This window comes from Molothrus ater, chromosome 1, assembly GCF_012460135.2.
Source record: "Molothrus ater isolate BHLD 08-10-18 breed brown headed cowbird chromosome 1, BPBGC_Mater_1.1, whole genome shotgun sequence".
Lineage (NCBI taxonomy): Eukaryota > Metazoa > Chordata > Aves > Passeriformes > Icteridae > Molothrus > Molothrus ater.
In genome coordinates this window covers 67,777,180-67,797,075 of record NC_050478.2, presented here as the reverse complement: position 1 = coordinate 67,797,075, position 19,896 = coordinate 67,777,180, and the positions used below count along the sequence as shown (strand labels likewise).

At 41.6% G+C, this 19,896-nt stretch overlaps 1 protein-coding gene across 1 annotated transcript in view; it reads right to left on the bottom strand.

Annotated features, from left to right (window-relative positions):
• The window catches only part of F13A1 (coagulation factor XIII A chain), a 60,216-nt gene that overhangs the window by 27,412 nt on the left and 12,908 nt on the right, over positions 1 to 19,896 (bottom strand). Inside the window, exons 4-6 of the mRNA XM_036379067.1 lie at positions 13,233 to 13,484; positions 6,344 to 6,462; positions 597 to 704 (exon numbers count right to left, since the gene is read on the bottom strand). Of these exons, the coding sequence (XP_036234960.1) occupies positions 597 to 704; positions 6,344 to 6,462; positions 13,233 to 13,484 (479 nt within the window). The remainder of the gene's footprint in view (positions 1 to 596; positions 705 to 6,343; positions 6,463 to 13,232; positions 13,485 to 19,896) is intronic.

The window sequence follows — 19,896 nt, the reverse complement described above, 5'->3', positions numbered from 1 at the left end:
GTTATTTTAGGTACTTTCATTCTGACTGGGGTATGTTTTGTGGACCTCATGTTAAAGAGGACAGTTCCCACAGTGTTTCCCTCTGGGGCCAAAGCAGCCCACTATATGACTGTTCTCAGCTGGATTAGGTCATTTGGGGCTTGGATCAGACACAACAACAAACACCATTGCAGTGTTCTAAGACTCCATTGAGGTTAGTGCTGGAGTCCACATAAAGTCCCTCTGGTCCCCATCCAAAATTCCACCCATCATGCCACTGTATTATCCATAGCAGAAAAGGCTTTCTCAATTATATTAGCTACTGGAAAATGAGCACATTGTCACATAAGAAACACTTATGCCTGGAGTGCAATGTCTAAAAGTGGCTTTCCCACCAGTGAGGCACAATTCTCAGGAAAAGGCAATAAGCCAACAGCAGTTGCTTGAACCTTAGTGGAGAGAAATAAAATGTCAGACCCCAGAATGGACAATTGTCAGAATGGACAACTGATCTGTTGTGTGTTGTAGAGAGCATGTCAGGGCAAGAGGGCCAGTTAAATCAGCACAGCTTTGATTTATGGGTCCTTTCTGACACATATTAGGCATCCATTACCTACCACTGCTGAGGCAACGCGGCAGATTTTGATTGGGTTTCCACGACCAGAGAGCTCCAGTTCTGCCTTGTCCATCAGGAACAGGCAAGCATCCAGAACGTTTTCTTCAAACTTGATAAAAGAAAATAAAAAGGGACACAGGGGAAAAATTGACTCACTTTTTATTCTGGAAAGAACAGGCAAAGCTATTTTTCCCTGTTGTTGTAATTGCTGTTCAGTTTCAAAATTAGCTGGTCACATCAAAGCTCTGTGTTTAACAATAGAATTTTTCGTCTGGAATAATCACCCATGTGTGGGAAAAAAAATAAATATGTGAGAGTCTGTGAGGGAAGAGAGTGTAATTTTCAATTCAATCTCAGTCCAGTTTCTAGAAGGTTGAAATGACAACATAGACTTTGTGACAGGACATGAAATTTTAAGTGCTAACAAGTATATAATAGGAGGGTATATAATAATAACTACAAGAAGCTTGTCTACTTGCAAAGGACTTTATGTCCTTCACAGATTCCAGACCTGCTAATTCCAGGGCTTCTCTGACACAGCCAGTGCATTGCTGAGAACTTGAACAAGTGGTTTGCCAGTGGTAATTTGAAGACACTTATATTTCAAAGTTATTTTTTAAATCTGTTTAAAATTGACAAACCAAAAGCTTATTATATAGATTAATCCTGGTCTAAAAAATTTAGACATCAAAAATACCAAGTGACCTAAAGCAGTCTTCTCCAAAAATAGACTGAAAAGGTACATTTTTTTCAATCTAGCATGAACAAGCACAGAAATGAATTGAGGGCAGAGGTGTCTAAATAGACCAGAAACCATTTGTCACAGAACTTGCCCTGCTATGTATTTCATTTTCCTCAGAAGAAACTGCATAACAAAGGAAAATACCTCTCTCTTCTGGAAAATGGCAGCAGACAGGAAATGCACAATAATAAAACAAATACCTTCTAGATACACAAACTTATATTAACATTCAAGGCTGTGACAGAAACTTCATGGTGTTAGGTTTTATGTTCTATGCTTTCATCCTGAAAGATATGATTCATGCTAATAGGATTTTTGCTCTCAAGCTGCTACTAGAGCTGGATTGATTTTCTAACTCTCTACAGCCTGGTTTAGGGATCCTCGGCAGATAAGGCCATCCTGAATTTCACCTCCTGAAGAAAGTGAGAAAGACCCCAGATCAAACTGCTGCTTTGGCAGTCTGGGGAGAGGAGAAAAAAGAGTGAGGTCAGAGAGCTGAAAAGGAAGCTCCAAAGAGTAAAGACTGCTGCTGATACAGCAGGGAAGATGGGAGGGATAGAAGTGACATCCTAGACACTGAGCTCTGGCATAAACCAAGAAAGGGGAAGCACCATCATGTTTCACCATCTTCAGCCATTTCCTGGCCAATCGAAGTCCTTTGCTTCTGCCTTGAGGATACCACTGCCATATGGATCCTTTTCAGCAAGCATCTCCAAGGGAGCACACCTCTCTTATCATCACCCACACTTGCACTGAATTATTTTCTCTGGAGCAGATAGTCACTAGTGATCACTTTACAGTCTGAGCAAAACCGAATTAATGGTGTTTGGGAATAGGGAAACAAGGATCAGTGTTTCTCAGAGACCTACTACTAGTATTTTGTCATTACTGGGAAGCTGAATAATTGCACATCCCAGTACTCTCTACTGGGATGTGATGCAAATAATGTCAGGTCAATAACTGTGCTGTGGAGAACCTTTTTCCCAAGGAAAATCCTCGCAACAGAAAATGTAAACTCTGGGCCCTTGCAGCTGTCATTCCGGGCTCAAATTCACTTTTCTTCTAGTCTGGACCAACAATCTTTTACCAGGATCAAAATCTGCTATCTGCACTTCAATTAATCAGGCCTGGGTTAGATCAGTAAGATGTTTACCCTGCAAATTAAACTTTTCTTATCTACAGTTTATGAGACACTGTCAATCTTGCCAGTGTATACAGAAAGAATAAAGAGGAAATAAATAGCTATCAGGGTTGTTGCCTTCCACCTTAGCATTTACAAAGTGACATGAATGCTAGTGAAATAGCTGGATCAACAGGGAAGAGAGGACAAGCTGCAAGGGCTACCTGGCTTACACTTTTGGAGTAGTGTAGGATGCAGAGTAGCCTTAATGCTAAGGCCAGTTTTGCCCTTCTTGACTACTAAGGAATTTTAAAAATAATTAATCAAACTAAATCAGTTTTCTGCCCTCATTCTTGGCAAGAAAATCCTACCTAGAGCGAAGTGGAATAGAAAAATAGCAGTTATAAGGCTGAACATCTCTGAAATATCAGAGGAGCCAGAGAAATAGTAGGCAGGGCAGCTAGAACAGTTGGGTGAACCTGATTCAGGCACAGTCCCTGTCTGTTCCATTGAAGCTGAAATGAAAATAAACCTTTTTCAGGAGGAAGGAACTGTGGTATAACCACCTGGGAAAAAATGCAGGTGGAAAATAAGGCACGAGAAAGCACCCAGGTGAAGTGCACACAAGACATGCCTTGTGTTACAGAGCAGCACATGTAGCTGTCCTGGGCATCCACCTGCATGCTAAACTGTTTCCAATAGATGACCTTCCATTTAAACCAAAGTAAAGAGGCTGTATCACTTTTTGCACTGGTTGACTTGAGGCTGTGTTTCTCACAGTCAGTTACAGGCTGAGATGTGATCTCATGTTGCCTGTGGTCTGACCTGACCAAATGCATGTGCTGTAGAATTACATGGGCACAGTTTTTTGGGTTTCCAGGCTCAAGCAGATCAATGTGTAGACTTGAGAGAAGCCATGATGGCAACAGAACTCTATGTTCACTTTTTTCATTTCTTCTTCTCACAAAACCAAAGTCAACATTAAATGATCGATATAGCATCCAACTTCTGACATTTTTCAGCTAGAGAATACCTATGTGCCTAGATTTCTTCCAAAGCCAAATTTCCCCTGGATCCTCCATGGAATTTTCTGAGTGACTGCCTTTTGCACTTTCTTAGGAGGGATCACAGTCATGTTACCAGGAACACCTCCATCCTCATTCATTGCAGCCATGCTTCAACTGTTCTGGGTTTTTCTCTTCCTCTGTCCACGTTTCTTGCCTTTTTTTCTCTCGTGCTGATGCTTCTCATTACAGACAACAGATTTGAAAACCATCTCCAACCAGTTTTGAACTCTATGCTCCTTTTCAATTCACAACCTGGATTAAAGCTTCCAGCTGTCACTGTCCTAAGTAACTTTTTAGCTTAAGAACATTACCATGCACTAGTCTATCTGCATTTTTGTATATGACCATGTACCTTTCACCTCTTTGACTCTGTGTGGCCTTGTGCTTTTTACTTACATGTGGTAAAGGGCTATATATCATAAATATAAAAAGCATAATTGTATGATATATCATAATATAGACCTTTCTGCTAGTGCTTTTACTCACAGAAATGATGCTGTTTTTAACATGTAGGATTGCCAAAAATGTGTCTTTAATGGTTGGAAATGGACAGGGTAAGATCAGGAGCACAGTCTCCTCCCTTTCACTGAAAGCAAGGGAACCAGAAGAATATTTTTCTGTTCCTTTGAAGATTGGCATGTCTGTTAAACCCCTACAAAATAATTAATTCCATTAAAGCTCTTAGCTTGGGCCTGTTGAGATGCATCTGCCACACTCAGCTTTCACACGGGCAACCAATAGCAAAAGATGCACCACAGCACGGGGTGAAAATCAGGTCCTCTGATTTCAACCAACACAGGAATTTCCATTTCCAAAGTACATGACTAAGGACTGTGGAATGGCCCTAAGCTCCCAGGCAGAACTACCTCCTAGCAAAACCAAATAAATAATGCAGTTTCTCGAGGAAGGCTGGTATTTGTGTCAGGAAGATGCCAGAATCCCAGAATATAAACACCTCAGACCAAGCCACCATAGGCCATAAATTTAGCATCTTAGGACATAAATCCAGTATCTGGTTTAAGCAGCATCTTCAACCTCCAGCTGCTTATTCCCCTCTCTCCCTCCCCCTTACATCTGTCATGGAGTGAATCCCAAATCTAGGAACAGAGCAAACCCAAGAAATTACACAGGGGAAAAAAAAAAAATCAAGGAGATGCTTATTCAGCTAGATCAGCTCTCCAGTCTGAGTCACTGCATGGCTGCACAAGTGCTTGCAGGGGGAAAGAAGGGCCAGGAGGGGGCATTTTTGGTCAGCTTACATGCAAGCCCAGCTTTGGCCTCAGGAGCTGGTTTCACATCTCTTATATCAGAGGCACCAGCAGTTTATGGAATTTCTTCCCCGCTCCTTATTTATGGGTTGTTTTTGTCTCAGTCAGGAAACCAGTCAGACCCTGCAAACAACGGCACTGACACAACCAAAGGAATGGTGCAGAGTCAGGAACTCCCTAATGCAGTGCTGCCACAGGGAAAAGAAGATGAAATTGTACCCTTAAATTAGGAAAAAAGAGAGATGTGAGTTCAAAGAGCTCTCCAGGGCAAGCACACTGGCAATCCATCCTGCTCAAGCTTTGAGGTGGTATTTAGCTGAGGGAGAGAAAGCAAATTTAAGGACCCTTCTGCAAGGCTGTGCTAGGGAGATACCACAAAAACTGAATGGTTCCATCACCACAGTAGTAAGGAAATACCTTCTTAATTGTGCTGTTGTAAAAATCAACAGATGAGATGAGACAAATTCACCATGTCCAATATCTGTCTATTGGAGCCCCTCTGAGTGACAGCTAGGGTTATAGCTTTGCTACAATTTCAGTTGTGCTTGGCAATGCCTTTTTCCCATTCTAACACAATAAATTAATTCTTCCATCCCATGGGGATTTTTAGGCTGGGTAGCTCTTACGAGAAAGTTGAGGTAAAATAGGCAAGTAAAAAGTCTGAAACAAGGGGTAGTGGTTTTAAACTAAAAGAGGGTTGGTTTTGATTACATATAAAGGAGAAGTTTTTTTCAATGATGGTGGTAAATTTCTGGAACAGGCTACCTAGAGAAGCTGTGGGTGGTCCATCCCTGGAAGTGTTCCAGGCCAGGCTGAACAGGAATCTGAGCACCTGGTCTAATGGAAGGTGTTCGTGTCCATGGTGGGGTGGTGGAAACAGATGATCTTTAAAAATCCCTTCCAACTCAAATTATTCTATGATTCTGTGTTATTGAAGGCACAGCAATACCCCACTCCAGCCTAGTGAAGGGTGTCTTCCCCAGACTGCAAGAGACCACTGGAGACTGATGATATCAAGCCCAGGCAGAAAAGGGAGAGAGAATTTAAAACTTTGGAATTAAATACTACTTTGTCATGGGAACCTTGTGACTATCTGATCCCCAAGAAGAACAGAATTATTTCCACCAAGTTGCTAAAGCTAAAAAGAAAAGTCAAAAAGCAATACAACCTGTTGTCAAAAAATGAAAAAAAGCCAAAAAAACAACTCTACCTTTCATAAATTGATTTGATCCTGAAGCAGCAATAATGCAGCAGCAGAAATACCTCTGCCCTGTGGAAACCTCAGCTAATGATTATAACTTCCAACAGGCAGCTTCTTAGTATCTGAAATATGCCCCTGAAACAAGGTCTTTAAATATCAGCTATTATAGTATTGCTTTTCTGGATTAGGCATATACCCACTTCATGCAATTTTAAAATGATACCCCTTATCTTTCTGAAGGAGAAACCAATAATGCATTCCAGAGCCCACAGTCTCAGCCACAGTCTGGTGTCAATTAAAATCATTTGCTGTCCTACTGGGAGCATCCAGAGGAGATCTCAACAGCTCACCTGCCCGTAACTCCAGCTTCTTGATTTTACATCTTCAACGTTTCCATGGAATACAATACCAACATCATTCAGGACATATTCTTCCCTTTCTTTCTCATCATCCAGGTACACAGCATCCACTGCATTTGTTTACCAAAAAAAAATATTAGTACAAGTGCCTAATTTTCACATAGGACAGATAAAACATCTTAGCATATAATACATTAATCTTTGGTGAAAAGTACCCCTCTTGCATCAAACAAAACATTACTTGCTTCAACAGAGTACAAGGGTAAGGAGGTGGCCATCCTAGTTAGGAATATGATATACAAATTAAAAACATGCAAGATGGAAAAGTGCTGGCTGACAACTCCTGCCAGTTTTCTCAGGGCTCTGTAAAGTATGATTAAAATGTCACATCTCATCAAGAATTTTATGATTAGTGTGTGCAACTAATTTAAAAGTTGGAGCACCATGATGCAATTCTACATCTATACAAACAGATCAAAGAACAATTTCAAACCTATTAATGTTAATGGAAAACAGCTCAGGTCAAGAGATCTAAAGAAAAATCTGTAGTAGTGCATTAAAAAAATGGAATACAGTTTTTATAACATATTGAGAGAAAGGTTTGATTGCCTTTTCTGTGCATTAGTTATTGACTGGAGTATTCCTTCCCCGCATAGCTTGACTGACCAGGTAATACGAGGAGAAATTCATATTCACAAGTGTCTAAGTGAGAACTAGAAGTAATTGCATGAGGACTTTATCAAAACATATACAAAAGGTACATTCTAGACTGAACTTATATCAGAAATCAAGAGCATATGCATACACACTTGTCTTGTAAATATGATTTACATATGTAAATAACTCATTATTAACGTTCATAAGGAACCCTGAATGACAAGAAACCGTTCAGACATTCACAGGTAAGTATGAAGCAGGCTGTGATGCTGAGATTCTAGAATAGTTGAAAATTTCTTTCCTGTGCCAATGCTTGTATTTTGAGACTAAAATATACATGTTAACATTTAATAGCATGGAAATTAATTAATTGGAGGAAATCAGTACTGTGGTTCCAGATAGCAAATTTAAGGAAATTTCCAACAGTTTGATATGAGTAAGTACAAAACTACACTCACTACTGTCATAGTAGATTTCTTCAGCACCCCATTACAAATTACTAGAGGATCATTTGACTTTTAAAAGCCTATTGATTTGTTCTGTTTTGTTGAAATGCAAATCAGATTTGCACTTTCATGTAAACCTCATCCTCAAAAGCTTCTTCATTTCTCCATGAATCTGCAATTTGGCCAAAAATAAGCTAAAACCTGAGCCCACAAAACAACAACAACAACAAAAAAATTTAAAAAAAATTGTAAAAATTAGTTAAAAATAAATAAAATAAAATAAATTAAAAATAAAATTAAAACAAAAACTAAAAATACATTTAAAAAATAAAAAATAATTAAAAAATTTAAAAAATTTAAAAATTTAAAAATAAAATAAAAGAAATTAAAATTAAAAATTTTTAAAAATTGTAAAATAATTCTAAAAATTTAAAAATTAAAAAATAAAAATAATTACAAATAATTTTTAAAATTAAAAATATTACAAAATTTAAAAAATAAAATTATTTAAAAAATAAAAAAATTAAAAATTAAGAAACTTAAAAAAAATTAAAAAAAAAATATGCTAGAGAAGCAGAGGTTAAATACAAGGAGACTGTATTGCATTTGAGGAGATCAGTGCTTGCTGTTATGCTTTATGGCAGTTGCTGTCCAGGCCCCGATGACTAAGTACAACTTGGAGCAAGCAGAGGAACAGCAGGTTCCATGGAGTTTTATCTAAGGCAGACAGGTCTGAGACCCACTCTTGTTATTTGGCAGGGTGATATTCACTGCCTTCTAAAGGCAGGGCCATTAAGAAGTTTGTAAGCTTTTCACTACCCATGACCTAAGGCAGTGAAAAGCTGCAGCTGTGTCCAAAGTGGATGATCATAGGTTTGCTATATTCAGAGGCTATGAGGTGAAAGAGAGTGCTCAAACTTGAGAGTGAATGAAAAGGCTGCAGCCATTTCTGCAAGCAGGGACTCTCATACACTTATGAAACTGCATATTACATGATTTTTTTGTGGTCCAACAAGTTCTGTATAACATCCCACTAAAAATATGGCAGGTGTTATAGATCATGTAGGCTCTGTTTCATTAGGCTGGATTTGCCTGATTTGCTCATTGAACGATTATCTGCATTCTCTCACTGAGCACTGGATTTTATTAAAGTCTGTTCATACAAATAGTACATAGAGTTCATTTAAAGAAGGAGAATTCACACCTTCTTCTGTGCAGTTACACATTCAGTGAAGTGTGTGCATATGCCTTCTTGACAGCTGTTGTTTTCTTTTGGGGATTAAAAATATCAACATTGATCTTGCTGGTATCAACTGAGATGCTTATGCTATTTTGAGACTGCATGATCTTTGCTAAATCAGATGAAAATTGATTAACTTCTCTGTCGATTATTTTAAATATTTGTGTTTTTGATAAGGTAAAAAGGTCTTTTGTGTTTTATAGGGAAGCCAGCTGCTTTGATTTTTGACAGCTTTCACTACCCTTGAGACTGTTTAGAAAAAAAATATGAGGCATTTGTGACTACTTTGATGCTAAGCATGCTCTACATAATGCAACTCCTAATTATTTTGTGCAAGTAGAGGCTCACATCTGACAAACAGAAGAATTCCACAGAAATGTGCTGGGTTTGTTTGTTCTTTTTCTCTAGCAGTTCAGAGGTTTTTTTACTCACTTCTTTTATCCTGGGAATTTATTGAGACACCAGCAATGCTACAAAGAAGCAAATTAGCTTCCATGCTACTCTGTTTGAAGTTGGGGAAGGTGAAAATACACTTCACGTGAAGACAGCACTGCAGGTGAGGAATCCCTTGCTAAAGACATGAGGTGTGCAGAGTAACCTTTTATATTTGGGAAAGGGAATGAGTTTTACCCAGCATGGAGGGACCCTAACCCCAGCACAGCCACCCTGTGGTGCTGGAAAAGCCATTTCTTCATGCAGACAGTGACAGCTGAGCACAGCAGCACCAGCTGACAGGTGGAAGTGGAAGCACCAGGCTTGCCCTGAGCTCCCAGCCTCCCTTCAATGTGCTCCTGAGGGAATCCAGGAATGTGAGGCTGGGCCTCAACTGGAACCCACAGGGCTCATGTTGGGAAGAGGACAGTGCTGTGACAAACCCCAAGCTGCAAGAGGTAAATGCAGTTATCTACAAAAAACACTCTACCCAGGATCAAGGTCAGTATGTTGCCTTGAATAGTTCTAGTACTTGCCTACATTAATGTAGCAGAAGGATGAAGTTCTGCGTGAATTTTGCCCATGTGGAATCTATGGCACAAGCAATCAAATTTAAGATTTACCTATAAAAGTAATAAAATTATTAAAAGTAATAAAAGTTATTGGACCAGATTTAGATGACTGGTAACATGTGAGATGAGTTCAGAGTCTCCTCAAACTGTATTAGAACATTTAAGCAGAAGAAATATGCAGCTGACCCAATAAAGCTGCAACATATTAAACTGTTTAAATGTAATCCACTTGCATGAGGCTTGGGTAAGTGAAATGCACATCTCAGCCCACAGGGTCTGCAACTTACTCAGCTACACTATGCACCTGCACCTGTGAGAGAGGCACAGAAGTCAGCACAAGGTCTTTTCCTGATAAGCACTTAATGTTCCCCAGCAGAAAGTTGCAGGGACTCAGCACCTGCTTGGAAAGAGCTCACAGCTCCTTGTAAAGCACTCACAGTATCCAGATCAAAGGAGTTCTTCTCTGCTTTCATGTAGTCTGATATTGCCAAGAGTTTAGTTAAATTCCAAGAAGTTATCCTTAACTACTTGCCATTTGTATCTTCTGTTCCAGAACTGAAGAGAGCTCTGCATGCCTAAAAGCATATCTGTTTTATCCAGCTATGTCATCTGGCTGTAGAAAGGATGCTGCCTCTCCTCACAGACTTTACCTTGCTTATTAAGTAATTAAAACTTCACCTGAGTAACTGAAATTTCAATCTACAAGTTAGGTGAATTCCCAGATGTCTGGGGCTGGTGTATATAATTTTGGAGAATCTGGCCCTGTGTCTTTAAAGCATTCTTTGTTATCAGCCTTAAATATAGCTAAAGGGATTGAAATACATAAAAGCATATGATGATTCTGGAAGCAAAGTACTCTGTAGCTTGACTGGTAAAGTATTCAAACTTCTTCTGAAGCAGCAGGATAAAAAAACCAAGTCTGCCTGGGAAAATATGTCAAAACTGAACTATAGTGACAAAAGGAGTAATAAGAAAGGGCACAAATGCCTCTGTCTTAAAGAAAAGCTCATACTGACATATTGATGCTCCTCCGAGATGATGAGTCGGAAAACTGCACCAGGCTCTAGAGCCAGCACTCTGCTCCCTGCTACAACAACCCCCATGCATTCCTGGCATCACTCTTCTCTCTTTTTAATGAGGCTTTTCACTCAGACTTTTCTGCTTAGCTATTAAACCAGCAAACAAGCCTAGAAAATTTTCAAACTATTGTTTTCTCTGCACTTTAACTGCCTCAGTTTTTCTACCCTTTTGTCATTCCACAGAAAAATCTTTTCCAGCCAGGGGATAAAGCATGTGGAAACAGTCCTTGATTTTCTAACAAAAGGAGAGGAGGGAAAGACAGATATAGGAGCCAATTAGCCCAAACTACCTAGGAGTAAAAGAGGAACAAGAAATGAGGATATATCCAAATCCAAATGAAACAAGCAGGAAATGAAAACCACAGTAGTCAGCAAGGGACAGGACCTGAAGCCATTGAGACACACCTGAAAATGTAAGCTGCAGAGGGAAATGGGGTCCCCAAGTTGCCTGCCCTGGATCTAGGGTCACACAACATGTCTTTGCTGCTCAGAAAATCTTTTTTGCTTTCCTAAGGTAGACTTTTTCCATCAGCCTTGCCAATGCCTGCCACTGGTGGCAACTGCTACATGTCTTGCTCCCTGTGGGTTTACTCCCATGTTGTGGTTTTTAATCTTGCTGGCTTTTGGACTCATTCAGCTCAGGTGTGAGGGAGGGTGGGCACAGGAGAGCAAAGCATCTGTATACCATGAATATTGGTGGATCAGCCTGCACATAGAGTTACTGGGCAAGGAGGTGTGAAGTAGGGATTGATTTTCCCTTTTTTCCTCTGACTAACAACTCACATCAGCCTGTGTGGTCCCAGTCACACCACAGTAGGGTAGGCAACCCCCCCACATCACCTCTTGCCTCCACATTAGGACTGCATGCAGTCCCAGCTGGTTGTCTGCTAATCACAAGGCAAACTGAGGCAATTTAAAAAGATTTTCCCTAGGGTTTATACCTTTCCAAAGATGTGCTGAGCCACCGCAGCATCACTGTGCTGGCTGTTAGAACACCCAGGACTAAAACCAAATAATGCTCTAACTTTAGGTAGAGCTTTCTACCTTCCCTGACTGAAGCTGTGAGTCTGATGATGCCAAAACAAACCTTGAGAAGTTTTGTCTGCTCACAGTGGATCTTAGCTTTGGCAATGTTTCCTCTCTTTCTGTTGCCCACCCTCCAGAACAAACTGTTAGCACACTGCTCTGAGGTACCTCACACTGCTTTCAGAAGTATCTCACAGTGTGGCAGGGCCTTCAGCCCTGCCCTTCCCTCCTATTCCCACTTAACTAACTCCTCTTTATTCAGCATTAATCTATATCTTCTTAAATAATGCATAAGCTAATCATTGCTTATATTCCCTTGGACTAGGGGCAAGTAATGAACCCAGCACAAATCATTCCATGTACTGACAGCAGTGCAGCTGAATAATGGGCTCTACTAATAATGCTAAACTTACTTGTCACTTGGTAGGAGGGCCCTTCTTTGGTACAGGATTATTTGATGCAAATACTGTGGTAAAAAAATGGAAAGATGAAGGAAGGGTAGCAGGAGAATATTGAAGCTAGCTGGTGACCTAAATATACTGCAATACATGTGATTTGGAGCCTTGCATGTGTCGGAATCTAAGACAGTGCTACACCCTGTCAGAAGGCTGAGCCACTGATCCTCCTTGCCCTCTCCTGAAAGCCAGACACAGAGTTCATTGGGTAAAGTACAACCCTGACAGCATAAAGCCTGATTTCTTCCAAGGATCCTGAGAGATAAAAAAAAAAAAAATTGTTCTTCAACCCACTGTATTATAAAAAAAGGCTCATTTGCAAAATGTTTTGTTCCTCAGAGAGAGCACCGTTGCTAATTAGTCACCACTAAAAGGGAAGTTATAAGGGCAAATGTCATGTAGCAGCAGGAAGGCACCATCAGTGAACCCACAGCAAGCTGACTCCACCCAGCCTGTGCAGGAACAGCAGCTCCCATTGAATTCCTGCAATATTTTGACTTCAGGTGTTCAATTCCCAAATGTGGCAATTAGCAATGTAAGACAACAGAGTATGTGAGGCCACCACATCCTGCTCCACACCAAATCCTGGAAAAAAATATGCTTATATTGACTTGTTTAAGGCACACACAGGCACACTGGAGACTCTCAGTGTTGCCTATTCAAGTCAGAGTAAAGCCTTAGGGTGTGTTTGCTATGAGAAACGGAGCCTGAGCTGGCAAACACAGTCTTGGCCTCATAAAACTGCAGAATTTAGACAAAATGAAGTCATTGGTTTCCAGCATGGAACCCTGCTCACACAGCGCTATTCCCCAGCCTGAAAGACTTGACTTTTGGCGGAGTTCCTGTAAATTTTCCAGACCCAAACTGACATGTCTCCAACCTCCTTGGTACCACGCCCCCATTCCTGGACCAACCCACCTAAAACCTGATGAGCCCAGCAGCACAAAGTGCAAGCCTTTGAGCAGGTACTTACGCTGGCACCAGGGATTGAACAAGATGTAGGTGTCGGTCGCTGAATTCCTGCGTGTCCGAAGGATGCCATAGGGAGTCAAGACAGCAACATACAAGCGAAACTTGCCGATGATGCAGGTGGCAGAGGACATGATGGACAGTCGAATGGAGTTGTTTTCCCTGTGGATAACCTTCGCTCCCCACTGACCAGGTTTTAGTGCACTGCCTACTGGGATTGGAATGTAGGTGCCCTTGTTTTGCTGTGGGTAGCGACCTGGAGTGAGAAGTGAAGACAGTTTTTTAATTTTCTAGCAGTCCTCTGTCCTTTTGTTTTATTTTCAATGGAGGTGGCAGGTTTTAGTGGGCAAAAATAACCTACTCTCTCATTGCCTCTCACAGGGCCTGGTAACTTGACAGCACAGCCACACAAATACCTGCAACAGCTCCCTGCAGGCAGCCTGTTCCCCTCACCCCCACCCACCTCTCTCCAGCAGGCTCCAGTCTCACTGGCTTGAGCACTGCTAGAGCATAGATAGCCCTGCCAGCATGAGAAGGGGCTGTCCAGGCTTTTCTTGCCCACCATTGTTTATCCTAGTGCAGCAAGCTGCACTCCAGCTTGCTCCTTGCCTTGGTGTCAACAACACCAGCTAGACTGTTGGTAAGTTTAGGAGTTTAGGTGAGAGCCCTTCCCCAGTTCAGATGCACCCACCACCCTTATTGCTAGCACACAAGTGCCCTCTGGGGCATAGACATCAGCTTTGGGGCTCTTCAGCAGAGCAGAACCCTGTTCTTCTCTGCACTACTGCACTGCCAAGCAGAGGCCAAGAGCTCTTTCATGAAGTCCACACAGATGGAGGAAACACAAATGAGTCCATATGCAGATACCCAGTGCTTGGTTCCCTCCGAGCATCCACTCCTCAGGTGGTTTAGAATCTGGATGCCCAGAATATAAACCACCACACTGGGACTGAATCACCAAACTTTCTCTGCCAGAAATGGGTCCCAAAGTATGACACGCCTCCAAAGTACCTCACGTGAGAGTCTGCCTCATAGTAAGACAAATCACACCCCAGAGGAGCTTATTTTACTCCGCCAACTCTAAAAGCAGCTAGACGGATAGGCTACATGTAAACATGTACAGTGCCAGGATTCAAAGTTGTGTGAGGCTCCACCCCTTGAGACTGAGGTAGAGCCAAACTAAATCTGGAAGCCAACCAGAAGCATAGACAGAAGAGACATTTGTGAGAAGGATGAGTTCCTTATCTCATTCTCAAATCTACTCTTCATTTCATATTTTAGGCTGAAAGTTGGCCTCATTCAAAAATAGGGTAATGAAAGCAATGATGGCAGACGGAGGGACAGACTTCTATATTTTTCATTCCTACTATTTAAGAACTTCAAAATTAAACTCATTTTCCTGCCTGCTTATTTTTATACTGCCGATGCAGAGATAATCGCAGATCTGAACGCTGCTACATTTTGGGAAAGGACAACTCCAGCTTTAAATCTGAAACTTGCAAGCTGCCACGACATTTGTGTTTCGGAGAAATCTGGGGCTACTGTGCTTCATCCAAGAGGTTATTCTGAGCACATGAATTTTCATTCTGTAGATATTCAATGGACATAAATAACCCACTTTGCCCTGCAGGCCAGGGATGCTGTAACCCATGAAACTCATTCAGATCAGTGAGGAACACAATGGAAGGAAAATACCTACAGAAGAATAAAGGAATAGAATAAGAGAGTAAAATCAATAGAAAACACTAGAAGATAGAGCACTGGACACTTCAAATATAAACCATCAAAAGAAAGCCAGTGTAGAGAGAAGAACCTATAGAGGTAACAGATCTGGGAGCTGAACACATTTTTGTCCTTTGTAGTGCAACTGTCCATGACCCAGCTTGCTTCTACAGTTGATATTTTTCTTCTAGTTTTGACATAATCTTTTTCTAAAAAAAGCAATCCAAACAAAGCAGCAGAGCAAACCAAGCAGTTGAACTGATATCCTTGAAAACTGTTAACAAGTGCTACTTTTAAAAATACCTCCCATACCTCCTTCAGAAAGGTGGGAGGGGGAAGAGATTACTATTTTAACATGGTTAGGAACTGACATCCTTGTCTTTGCTGGAAGCTGCATGTCGGTGCAGGAGCCTATTGGGGAGAGGAGGAGCTGTGCTCTGGCAGTGACTTTGCACCACCACGTCTGTGTATGCCACGTGTACATGGGGAGACTGCAGAATCACTTCCCAGAAAATCTGCCTATAGGAATCTGATAGGATCTCAAAGAGGCCACAAAAACTTTTCAAGACATCCTTATGGGACCACTGCCACTGGCACCTCATAAGCAGGTTTGGCAAAAAACCATTCTCATTTGTTCTGAAAACTCAAAATCCCATTTTCCCTTCCAAACAAGCAAAGCCACAAGACACCCTAATATACCTTTTGCTCGACAGGACAGCAGCTGTAGTTGCTTTTGAAGGAGTATGCAAGGTTCTTTCAACCCAGAGCCCCACATAGCTGGTCCCACAGAGTAAGAGGTCACTGCATTAGCTTGCTCTCTCATGAGGAGGTGCTCTGGGGCACCAGGGATGCTCTACATCCTTGCAGACATAGCAGATTTGCCAGGGATGGATATCCTAGAAGTCAGGGTACTTTGCAAGTGTAATAAATAGTAAATACAAGAGAACATTGTTTGCTCCTGACAGACAATCATGATTTGGTGCTTGCTAATGGTTACATAAATCCTGAACCCACAAGGAAGTTTGGGAAGATGAGCAGAGCCTTCAAGAGCACTTGAGTGAGCAATTTCCAATGTTTTCTTTGAAGAGGGGACAGGTTCCCTAATATTCTGAAATAGAACCAAACCAAACTAAACCAAAAACCAAACAAAACAAAATGCAAATGGAAGAATAGGGGATGTAAATGAAAGAGTAAGGGAATTGTTACTTCTGTCAGGAGCTTTTGGAGCTGAATTGTAAACACACATCTAGACACCTGACAGCATCAGCCACACTAGTCTCATATACACACATCTGTTGTCTTGATACTAGAGTGCTATAAAGCTGAGTAACTTTGGCATTGCATGCTAAGGTTGCTGGCCAAATAATTTTTACATAGGCTCAGTACTACATTTATCAACTCTGTAGGGAAGTTCTATCAGGATGGCTTGGCCTTTTCACCTTTATCTACATCTTGAGCACACATTTCTGGCTGCAGTGGAAAAGTAGAGCCAGCTTTGGCTCATAGTTGGGATATCTGCAATGTTGGCCCTTCCTCAGAAGGAGTAACATGCAGTGGTGATTTCATTCTCTGGCTGAGTCTCCAAGGAAGAAGATTCAATACTATCCAAAGAATTATTACCAAAAGCCTGTGAATGCCAGGCAGAGCACTCTCTGATGGGTCTCTGGTGCTAACCCAACCAATAGAGAGGGAGGAGGCAGTTTGAGTGCATGTCAGAACTGGGACATGTAGACAAGATAAACCCTTTTTATGCTGACAGAGGGTGCTGACATTATGCCAGTAGCATTAGCTGGCTCAGGATCTCTCCAGCTCTGATTTGCACCACGAGTTGGCAGCCTGAACTATGCTCCACAGCCAGTTCTTTGTGGCTGCCTCACTCCACAGTGTTCACGTTTTCTTTGGGTGTAGGAGGTCCTGGCCCTCACATGAGGACATTTCACAGCCAATTGCTCTGTGGCAGACAAAGTCATTGCCTGACATCATGCTGTTGGGATGTCCCTGTCTGCTCACTCTAACAGCACATGGAAATGGGAAAATCCAGCCTGTGAACTCAGAAAGTCTGGAGGTTCCTGCACTGGGTGATTTTTTTTAATAGGCTCCTTCAAAGATATCATGTACTGAATAGAAGCTACTGACTGTCCTGCCTTTGAAGCAGGAGAGGAGAGAGAACTCACAGTGACCCCCTTTCTCAGGCCTCCAACACTCTGCATTTCAGTGCTAGGTGCTGAGCCACAATGCTGCCAGAAGACATTAATTTTTACAGAAACCTCCCTTGTACAGAACGTTTGATGGCACAAACAAATCTATTTCCCTGATGCACAGTGCACAGGTCTGCAATCCTTTGATAAGTTCTTCTTTCTTATCCTTTCTTATTCTACCCTTGTTTCTGTAGCTAACTAAGCTGGGGTCCTAAGGCTCCTTCTCACTTCAGTTGCAACTCAGCTTGACTCTACACTTCTTGAAGTTTCCAGGCACTCAGGAGAAGAGGAGCGAAGTAGCTGCTGTCGCTATTGAAGGAGTTCATAAGATAAATTAAAAATCATCAGTAAAGATCTACATGGCAAAAGGCACCATGACCGCAGCATGTGTGGATGTGGGTATGCATGGGATGTCCCCTGTCACACATAGACACTTTACAGGGACAAAGAGCAAAGTGCAGCATTTGATAAAGCTTGCCAAAATCTATTTATGTAGCAGCAAAATAATAAGCCATCTAAACCACAGAACTGTGGCCACACACATGCGTTCAAAGTCAGTTATTTTCAACATATGCCTTTCCTCCCTAGCATGTCAGCTCTGGGCCCATCAGGCACGGAGGCAGGCTGTGTTAAATTCTGGGTAAAATTGCCACACCAGAGAGGGATTTACAGCAAGAGAGAGAGGGTGAGAGATAGGTACAGTGAGTTCAGCTGTCAAAACATGAGCAGCCCTCCTCCAGTTATCCAATTCTGCCATTGTACTTTGTAAGTGACTAACAGGAACCAGGGCTTGCTCGGTTCTATTCTCCTCCTTCTCCTTCTCTATCCTGTCCCTGGAAGCTCCTGACTACATGTAGTTTAGTTTTCCCGTTGATCCCCAGTGGACATGCACACTGCTCTGTGTGTGTGTGTGTGTGTGTGTGTGTGTGTGTGTGTGTGTGTGTGCTCATTAAACAGCTCATAAATGCCAGGGCTGAATTAGTGCTGTGCTGTTGGCACAGACACTGGAGGAACCAGCAGGTGCTCTTGGATAGGTCCCACACAACTGAGCTTTAGTTCCAGCAGGGAGGAAGGAAGGTTTGGTAGCACAGAGATTAGAGATGTAGTGAGCTTCACAGGGAATTTCCTTCCTGATGGAAGTGGGATACCTCAGAAGAGAAGGAGGTGAACAAAGCTGTATCTCAGTAGCCTTTGTCTTTTTAGGAACCCTCCTTGGAAGATTGGCTTTTCAAGGAGTCAAGTGATCTGTCTCCCTTTGGAGTTGTTGATTACACACAGTAATTAACAATTTTCCTATAAGTTCATTTGTTTTATCTAGATACACACTTTCATATAAAGGGTAACAAATCTATTTCAGCACCATCCATGGAAGTATAATAACTGTGATATATTGATAAATAAGTTTGAGCTGGAAGTCACCAGTACAGCAGAGTAAGCCTTTTGATAGCAAGCAGCCTTGGAGATAGGTGTCAGCCTATGGGATTTATGACACGAAATGCAGAATAAAACAAATTAGAAAGAAACAGGAGAGGTGCTCCAATAAAATTCCAAACAATCAAAAGAAGCAAGAAGAGGAAACATTTTTTTGTTAAAAGCATCACTCTCTAAATCTCTAACATTTCATCTGAGTTCCTACCACCCTCAAATTCCATTGCCTTCAGAAGTGCTATATACAAACTTGGAAATGTCGTAAACACAAATATCTTGAAAGAAGGTTTGCCCATGGCTCCAGTTATGAATCCTTAACATCTGGCCACTCTGCCCCAGCAGTGAATGTTTGTAGTTCTTTACAATTGTAAAACACACATCAGAGCCACACACTTTAGCTAGTAAAACAACTAAAAAATACAGCCAGATTTTATGTGCCACTTGATGCTGCTGAAGCAGTGCAAAAATCAGACAAATAAAGACTAATTTGCATGAAATACTGCACCCATAGTCACCTCAAGGGACTGCCTCCTCTCTACTCTTCTGGGAACCAGCTGGGAATTCCAGAGGGGAGGAAAAGAATACCCCAATGCCTTTGTTCAGCAAGTGGAGGGGTTTGTTTTTTACTAAGAGCTGGCAAACAGGTGTCTTGTCTGCTGGGAGGCAATCTCTAGGAAATATGTTCTGCTGCTAATAAATTATTTTTTCTGTCACAAAATGAGATTCCAAGTTTAGACCATCAGGTGTTTTTGTATCTCTGCTCAATTTTTTGTTCTGCTTTGTGAAACAAGGATCTAATAAACTCACAGTGCTAAGTTACCTACCAACACAGTGTGCCCTCTAGACCAGTTAGTTCTCTTGATAGTGCCAAAATCTCCTAAAACATGAAGATCCAAAGTTTTCCAAAGAGCGACTTTTACCCAGAATAAGAATTCAGCTCGACATCCCATCCATAGTGCTGGGGGACATCTCATGTTGCAGCACCTCTGTTGGCTACAATCCACCCTGCCCCAAAGCTGCTGAGGAGAATAGGTGACAGCAGAGGTAGCAATACTTCCCAGTAAGGCAGAATTACTGCTTGACAAAATCATCAAAACCTCAATAATCCTGGAATCTTTCCTGGCCCAACTCTGCTGTGAAAACAGGGAGAGGCAGTGGACACTGTAGAACAGTATGAAGAGCTCCAAAGATTCTGGTGTGTGTATCCTGAACTGGACCTCTGGTTATTTAGTTGAACTCAGATATCCCTCTGACTATAAGTGGGAATTTGGTATCACCTAAATAAGCCATATGGGATCAGCTCTAACACCTTTATGTTCG